The sequence below is a fragment of the Bidens hawaiensis genome, unplaced genomic scaffold (assembly GCF_021521415.1).
Source record: "Bidens hawaiensis isolate Kalapana, Puna unplaced genomic scaffold, B.hawaiensis_p1.1 tig00026007_1, whole genome shotgun sequence".
In the NCBI taxonomy this organism is placed as follows: Eukaryota; Viridiplantae; Streptophyta; class Magnoliopsida; order Asterales; family Asteraceae; genus Bidens; species Bidens hawaiensis.
Window position 1 is genome coordinate 144,928 of NW_027494186.1, and position 9,353 is coordinate 154,280.

A 9,353-nucleotide genomic window follows, 5' to 3' on the forward strand; every position below is an offset into this window, starting at 1 on the left:
CTAGAGAAATCAATTCTCCGCTTTTTTTAGAGAAAAGGAAATGGAGAATGGAAATGATTTATTTCCATTTCTCACATCTTTCTTTCGTAAACAAACAAGAGAATTGTTTCCATTTCCATTTCTCACATCTTTCTTTCGTAAACAAACAAGAGAATTGTTTCCATTTCCATTTCTCACCCTCCAATTCTCTGGACCAAACACCCCCTAAGATCAATCCACCAGATTCATTTGAAACCCTCAAATCGAACACACAGACTCTTGTCTTGTCTTGCGCACAAAGAAACCCAACCCGTCGAACATAAATAAAATAAAATAATAATCCTCTATCCCTCTTCAATTGGATGGCGTCTGTGGATGCCATGAGGCTATCGGATCCAGTGGACAGAGACGACAGCTGTTCTTCAAGGCCGAAATCCGGTGAGGGGTTGAGGCAATATTACCTGCAACATATCCACGATGCTCAGCTTCAGGTCCGACAGAAGACCCATAATCTCAACCGCCTTGAAGCCCAGCGTAACGAGCTTAATTCTAGAGGTGCGCTTTCAAATATCCTCTATTATTTGTTGTTTTTAATAGGGCCTTGTTCTGTTCGGTTTAACTTTTACAGCCCTAGTGAAATCAGAATTGTTGGGATTTTGAACCATCTTACTAGCTCAGTATTATTATGGTTGCTACTTGTCTAAAGATTTTATTCATTGATAGAATGTGATTTATTTCTTCTTTTAATTTAATGGAACTTAAAGAACTTACAACCTGCTTTTAGACTTGTTTTTGTAACAGTGCATATGGACGTGTTAAGCTGGTTCATTTTCAAGGAACTATACACCTGCTATGTTTTATGATCTTGGTAGTTATGGTTTTTTGGTTTGTATTCTCCATGGATGTTGTCGTTATGCTTTCTAATAATTGTTTCCACAACAAGAAACCATAGATAATAAGATCTTAAATAGATTCAACAAGTCAATCAAAGTTTTTACTACCAAATTGTGTTACGGTATTCAGTTTTTACATAAGAGCTTGTTACTAATATTACAATTTATAATGCTAAAATACAGTCAGGATGCTTAAGGAAGAGTTGCAGCTGCTTCAAGAGCCTGGATCTTATGTTGGTGAAGTTGTTAAAGTAATGGGAAAGTCCAAAGTGCTAGTCAAGGTAAGTGATGTTTTATATCGATTCTTAAAACGGAATCAAAATATATGTTTCTTTTGACGTTTTTTGCATGACAGGTGCACCCTGAGGGAAAATATGTAGTTGATATTGACAAAAGCATTGATATCACTAAGATCACTCCATCAACCCGAGTAGCTCTTCGCAATGACAGTTATGTTCTTCACTTGGTTTTACCGAGCAAAGTTGACCCTCTGGTCAACCTTATGAAAGTTGAAAAGGTTCCTGATTCTACATATGATATGATTGGTGGGCTTGACCAGCAAATCAAGGAGATTAAAGAGGTTATTTCTAGTTTTTTTTTTTTTTTTTAATTCTTGATCTTGAAAATTTCAATTTTAGTTTCATTTGATTCTAATAGTTTGGAAAATCAAATTTCAGGTTATTGAACTTCCAATCAAGCATCCAGAGTTATTTGAGAGTCTTGGAATTGCTCAACCGAAGGTACTGATGAACGCAATATCTATAGATAGGCTTGTAAACCAAATCGAACGAACATGAATGGAGCATGTCCGTTAAACTTTAATCAATCAAACTTTTTTGTTTTGTATACGAATCAAACGAATATGATCGGAGACGAACAATTAAACGAAAAGGGATTTTTTGTTCGTGTCCATTTGTTAAGAAAATAAACATGTTCGTGTCTGTTTATTGAACTTTAACCGAACACATGATCGAATATGAAGAATCAAACAAACGGGATTCTCTTGTTTGTGTCTATTTCTTAAGAAATTAAACATGTTCGTTTTTGGCTTAACTTTAACCAAGCAAACGAAAAGGTTTTTTTTGTTCGCGATTTTTAAGAAATTGAACATGTTTGTGTTTGTTTGTATCTGTTTGTTAATTGTATAAAACTATAAATGATCGGGCCATAAATGCAAACATACGAACATAAATTAAATGAGCGGGTCAATGCAAAAGGATGAACATTAATGAACAAACATAAACGAACATAATTGAGCGAAAACCAATTAGAAGTAAGCTGATCAGCTATCTATCGGGCCTAAATATTTAGTAGAACTTAATGAGCCTAAAAAGTTAAGTTAATTTATTATATATAAACGAACATAATGAACAAAGTCAACAACCGTTCACTCACATAAGTGAATGAACCGACCATGTGTTTATGTTTGTTCGTTTAACTAAATGAACAAAAAATATTGTTCATGTTTGTTCGTTTATTAAATGGTCAAACTTTCCACCGAACAGTAATGAGCATTCGGTTCATTTACATGTCTATCTCTAGATGCAAGCTTTCAAAGCGTATTATTTATAATAGTTATATTGCCACTTTGTTTGTTTATATGTTTTAGGGGGTTCTGCTATACGGGCCACCTGGCACAGGGAAGACCTTGTTGGCAAGGGCAGTGGCTCATCATACTGACTGTACTTTCATTAGGGTTTCTGGTTCTGAACTAGTTCAGAAATATATTGGTGAGGGATCTCGAATGGTCCGGGAACTTTTTGTTATGGCCAGGTTTGTACTCTGTTCAGTTTCAGGTTTTTGGTTTTTCCATTTATGTTTGAAAGTTTTGGGCAAAACGTGACCCTAATTGATAAATTTGTGCTTGAAACTTTGGGCCTAAATGCTTTTGCTCGTTAATGATTAATTTGATATTACACATTTGGACCTAAAAATTTTGATTACATCATTTATTAATTTTTATATAATAAGTTACTTAAAATCAATCTTTTCGGTTCCAATTGGTTCGGTTTGGTTTTTTCAGTTTTTGGTTGATGAATTGGTTTATTAAAAAAACATAAAACCAAACTGTCGGTTTTATATTGAGATTGATTGCTTTGGTTTCAGACACACCCCAGTCATTCAACTTTCATCAGGTATTTTGATTCTGTTAACATTTTTTGTATAAATGCTACCTTTTTTTCGTAATTTAAGTGACCATCCTAGTTACTATTTACTATTTAGTGATTAGTTTTTCTGAAATTAGTTTTTCAGATTTATCTTGAAGATAGCAACCAAGATATATATACGCTTACTTATGTCGCTTAAGTTTTTAAACTTTTAGCATTTATATAAAAATTGACAAGATTGGAACACCTAATTAAATTTTATTGGTTTACTGTTTCGGTTGAATTTCCGTTGTTTTAACTAATATAATAATATATTTATTGTTATAGTTATTATTATTGTTATCATCAATATTCTTTGTTCTTGCAGGGAGCATGCTCCATCAATCATATTCATGGATGAAATAGACAGTATCGGATCTGCTCGGATGGAGTCTGGAAGCGGGAACGGTGACAGTGAAGTGCAACGAACTATGCTTGAGCTTCTCAATCAGCTTGACGGTTTTGAAGCATCCAACAAGATTAAGGTAGTTGAAGGAATCATGGATGTGTTTGTTTGGCTAAATATATACAACATTGTTGACTTTTTTTAATGTTTTCAGGTTTTGATGGCTACAAACCGTATTGATATCCTGGATCAGGCTCTTCTCAGGCCTGGGAGAATTGATAGGAAAATTGAGTTCCCAAATCCGAATGAAGATGTGAGAATATTTTGACTTTAAATATTTGAAACTTATTTTATTAATACTGGTTTTTGTGTGTTTGTTTGTAGTCACGATTTGATATTCTAAAAATTCATTCAAGAAAGATGAACTTAATGCGTGGGATTGATTTGAAGAAGATAGCTGAGAAGATGAACGGTGCTTCGGGTGCTGAGCTTAAGGTCAGTTCCTGTTGACTTTTATTTTGAAGTTCTATCTCTTAACCTTTTTACATAGTAATAATTAGTAGCTTGATGATAATGAGGTTAGTAGGCATGAGGGTGTGCATGGGTCGGTTTTGTGCTTGCTATTTGAAAGCCGTTCTATTTTGGTTCTATTATATGCTCTTGAATTTTTTGGGCCAAAAAGAAAATGGTTGATTTATAATTATACATTTGGGCTAAAATATTTGACACGCCTTTTGTTAAGCTCTTGTAAATTACTTAGCATTTAAAGATTAAGCATGAGATCTATACATTCGGTTTGGTACGTTTTTCTATACATGCAAAACTGAACCTAACTGGAAGTTTGGTTTTTATAAAAACATAAAACCAAACAATCGGTTTTAGTTTGGGCTCGGTTATGGGTCGGTTTTTTGGTTAAGTAAGTTGTGTGTTTTAGCATATATTTTTTTTATTTTTAATTTTCTTGTGGTTGATTAATTCAGGCTGTTTGTACTGAAGCTGGAATGTTTGCTTTGAGGGAGAGGAGAGTTCATGTGACACAGGAAGATTTTGAGATGGCGGTTGCCAAGGTTATGAAGAAGGAAACCGAGAAAAACATGTCTCTACGCAAGCTGTGGAAGTAATCAACCAAGTCAACGACTTTTCTACCTAGTATTTGTTTTCAAATGTTTAAAACTTTTATGTTCGGATTGTGTTCGTTCGACTATAAGTGGTTTGTTTTGAATTGCGGTTATCTTTTGTATTCATGCTATAGTGATTACGTTAAAGGTGAACTTTCAAGGACACTTGAGTTCAAGAACTCGAAAGAATTTAACGTAACAAATTTATGTGACCACCCGTTTAATAGTAAATTTCCTTTATGCGGTAGGCATATAAGAAGTTTACAAATTGTAATTGGCTATGGAAACTTCTTGAAAAAGAAAAATAAGATTATAAAAAAATATAAGAAGTTTACAAATTGTAATTGGCTATGGAAACTTCTTGAAAAAGAAAAATAAGATTATAAAAAAATGTTAAGGAAATTAAATAAACAAAAAAAAGGTGTCGGTCAAAAGAAATCTTTAATATATATAAACTAGATCTTTAAAAACTTTATTTAAAAACTTTATGGTTGCTTTCTATTTTCTTTCAAGTTACCAGATTGCTTTATTTGTAAATAGAATTTTCATATGCATTTGACCTGAATTTATAAGTATGGGTCTCGCTAAACCCGTATGGCCATTAAACAGGTTAAAACATCTTATTAAATTAAGAATTAATCTCACAAAGTATTTGATATAAAAATCATATAAAATCAGGATATACTAAAAATTAATATCCGATTTTTTTTAAAAGATATTATTTATAGTTAAGAAACACTTTATAATAAACAACAAATAAATGGGTTATGAGTCTCACTAAACTCAGATAGCTTGTAAACGGGTTATAACAACTCATTTATTTGTGAAACTCTTTAATCTTCAAACCCTAAGTATATTATTAATTTCTTACATTAAATAAAATTAAAATCCAAAAGGACATACAAATATTAAAAACGAAAAATGTAAAACAAACCGCGTAATACAGGGAATAAAAGCTAGTAAAAATAAAGAAAAAGATGGATAAATATCACTTTGAAGTATCAAACATAATGAGACATTAGCTTAGTTGTATTTTGTTCAAAAAATTTTGAAAAGAAGTAAAACAGTTCCAAAAAACTTAAAAAACAAAATGATGTATACATCCCTAAGCCGATATGTTTCTAGAAAATCCTAAGTCACAAATATGTTAGAAAACTAAATTGTAACTTATGCTTGAGCTTCTCTATAAAAATTAGAGTTAACGCCCATTTTCGTTCATGTGGTTTGCTACTTTCGTCACTTTAGTCTAAAGTTTGAAATTTTGTCAATTTAGTCCTTATAGTTTTAAACATTAGCCAATTACGTCCCTCCGTCTAACGCATCCAACTGTGCCGTAAGTTTAAGGGGTATTTTTGTCTTTATTCTGTTTATTTTTAGTTAATAGTCATTTTCGTCCATGTGGTTTGATGCTTTGCTACTTTAGTCCAAAGTTTGAATTTTTTTGAATCCTTCAAATCGACAACACCTCTAGGGTTGAATTCAACAAATTTAAGAACAATACCACGATTTGAACAACACACATGCGATTTAGTGCATCGATTTCTTGAGCAAACATGGAAATGCGGGATATTCGACCCCCTGACGTTGATTTCAACCCAGATGTTTGCTACGATCTGTTAATCTCTAAACCCTAACTATTATGCATTAATTAAAAAAATGATTTTAGTTTTTTCGGTATAGTTCGGTTTTAGGGAATTACCCTGACCACTTTACTAATGAATTCCATCATGGACTGAAGTAGCAAAAAAAAATGTGAATTAAATTAAACATAAAATTGAAAAAATATCAAACTATTGCCATTATCTTCGTCGAGTATGTCTTCTCATCTTGATGTGGTGTTTTTTATTTTGAAAAAAAAAATTAAAGAAAGATGGTGATGTGTGTCAGATATGCCTAAAATAACGAATGACCCTCACAACTAAGCTTTAATTTTAAAATGAAAATCCTAACCACACACAACCGGCAAGTGTACCGGTCGCAAGTAGTATAGACCTAGGAAGTCCGAGTATCGAACACGAGGACACGTATAACGCTAATGATCACTAACCCTAGACAAGACCTACCTAAGAATAATATTTAATTGATTTTGATTTTTAATTTTTCTTTTTATAAACTGACTTAACTGGACTGACTGACACAAGTTACCAAAAATAGAAAACTTAACGAAGAACTAACGGTGTTGACTTTGGATGGAGAAAAACGTCTACCTAGGTTTGAATCAAACTGTAGGTCTAACAAGAAAATGGATTGGATGATATCAAGACACTGGTTCCTAAAGATGACACGACTAAGGATCGCTCGGGCTCACTGGATCACCTCTCGGTTTCACTCAACAAACCTTAACTACTCTTAATCGGCTAAAACGACCAAACCGGAAAACAATTGTTCACGTGTCCTAATGTTGACTCACCTCTCGGTCTCACCTACACTCGACCCTAATGGTAATGAATACTACACAACCAAGGATAGATGAACAATTCAACTTAAACCAAAATAGATCAACTAGTCGCTCAAAACACCTAAACCAGACAAGAAACGAACTTGCTCTCGTGCAATTCTTATTCTAGCATACAAAGGCAATGAGACAACCCTAACTTCTTATCACCTCTCGGTCTCTAAGAAGGCGTCTAACCGCTGTACTTTAACCACAAATTCATGCAACAAAACCCTACGGTTGTACCTACCGCAAACAAACCCTAAACACCAAGTCTAGAATCAAACAAGCACCGATCAATCAATACAAAACTAATTAACCAACGCAAGGGGTTTAAGGGACAGAGCCCCTGGCTGGGGTTGAGCTGCCAGGTACTTCAAAGTACGAGGTCAATAACATGATCACCTCGTACTTCAAAGTACAAATACACTAAACAATTTCTCACAGTACCTGGCTGGGGTTGAGCTGCCAGGTACTTCAAAGTAATAGGTCAATAAACATGATCATGTTTATTAACGAAAAAATTTTATTTTCGTTAATAGGTCCTTTAGCAAAAACGCATCAAAAAATGAATCGGGTCACAACTTAAACAATTTCTCATAGGAGGTTTCGTTTCCCTTCGCATGGGAGCGTTTTGCTTCGCATGGCCATGCAATGCAAAATTTCTGCCTTTCTTCGTTTTTTCTATTTTAAAGCCATTTTCCTCCGAGACTTATCCTTAGGACCCAATTTTACCCTTTTTATGGGTTTTGGGTTGTACCAACTTGGTGTACTCGCGTTTATGAGGTCCGGACATCACCTTTTTGTCATTCGACACACCCGTGAGGTTATAACTCACAAAGTGTATGTTTTTCTTACATTTCACAACCCGGTCTATCATCATATCTGGTTGCATGCCGATTCTAACCGTAAAACTTAAACATTTGAACCAAAACCTACCTTTTTGCTTCGGGTTCGAGTTCAGATCTAGACAACACGCAGGATCTTCCAAACGTTTCTTGTTGCTTGATGACGTTGAACACGAGATTCACCTTTCTTTTGCTCGGATTTGGATCCGGGTGTTTGAGAGAAAAAGTATGTATGTTTCTAGTTTGTGGGGAGGGAGACAAAATGGTGAAATGGTGGGTGGGTTGGGTTTATATAGTGGGTTATGGGTCCCACCACCCACTCTCCATTCCCATTCCAGTCCTTATCCAAACATTTGCACACACAATTAAACTAACGACACACGATTAATAATAAACTCTCTGTTATATATTACTTTCAGAAATGCGGATGTTACACTTAATGTTAAACCTACCCAAGCATCGTATGATTAGTCTATTCCAATTTCTATAAAATTTTTAATTTTTACGATCAAACTAAACATAAGGCTTGAGTATGACCCGACTTTTCATCCTATTTTTTATAGTCAAGTCAACAACCAAACCGCCCTTTCATTCTTGGAGGCTGAGCCTACCAGCACATCGAAAACTAAGTCTAAACCGTTTGGTTACCAAACCTTACGTGTGGGTCTAATGGACACCGTTCTTATTTATTATATATATATTTTTGAAAACACCAAGAAGTTATAAAACAAAAACTACTCGGTAATAATATCATTTCCTGTTTAACGTAGAGAAAACAAATTTCAAGGCACATTTTTTTCAAATTTTTCAATTTTTTTGTTTTTTTATTTTTTATTTTTTTTGTTTTTTTTTTAAAATTTTTTTCTACAACTAAGTAAAATAAATCCCATCCCCACACTTAGAACAAAATCGTCCTCGATGAGAACAAGGAAAAGAAATAAAATAAAAATAAAAACAAAAATAAAAATATAATATACAAAACTAAAACAAAGAACGGGTTACTCCCCTGGTTTGTGTGCAGAATCCTCAATAGCTGAGTAGCAACCAAAGGACCGTATAGCATTTCATTCGCGGCCGCAACCTCGGGAGGACCTGTTCCAAAACGCCATCGTAGCTACCATGCGCATAATATAGCCTGCAAAAACTCAAACTCGCTCGCATGTAGCGGCGTTGAAAACAGAAAACAAAAACATAAATAAATAAACGTATTTTTTGTCTGATCAGCCATCGGGTCGCCAATGTAGTGTTTCAGTCTATGACCGTTCACCTTAATTTTCCCGCTTTTATCCTCTATCTCAACAGTGCCATACGGGAAAACCTCAGTGACCGTGAACGGTCCCAACCATTGGGATTTCAACTTTCCCGGGAATAACCTCAACCGGATTTTATACAGTAAGACCAAATCCCCACAATTGAACTTCTTGTTCCCCTTCAACTTTCTATCATGAAGTTCCTTCGTCCTCTCCTTATACCTAAACGACTGCGCGTAGGCATGATCTATCAGCTCCTCTAACTCATGCAACTAGTGGAAACGAGTGCCTTTCGCTGCGGACATATCAAGATTTACCCTCTGTAGGGCCCATGAAGC

The 9,353-nt window shown here is 34.5% G+C and overlaps 1 protein-coding gene across 1 annotated transcript; it reads left to right on the forward strand.

Annotated features, from left to right (window-relative positions):
- The first annotated feature begins 341 nt into the window (after positions 1-341).
- Positions 342-4,615, forward strand: LOC143572766 (26S proteasome regulatory subunit 8 homolog A-like). Its single transcript, XM_077057829.1, has 9 exons — positions 342-534; positions 1,056-1,153; positions 1,228-1,452; positions 1,550-1,612; positions 2,482-2,645; positions 3,348-3,504; positions 3,580-3,678; positions 3,750-3,860; positions 4,346-4,615. The coding sequence occupies exons 1-9, from the start codon at positions 342-344 to the stop codon at positions 4,484-4,486; spliced, it is 1,251 nt and encodes a 416-aa protein (XP_076913944.1). The 3' UTR covers positions 4,487-4,615.
- Positions 4,616-9,353: the final 4,738 nt, after the last annotated feature.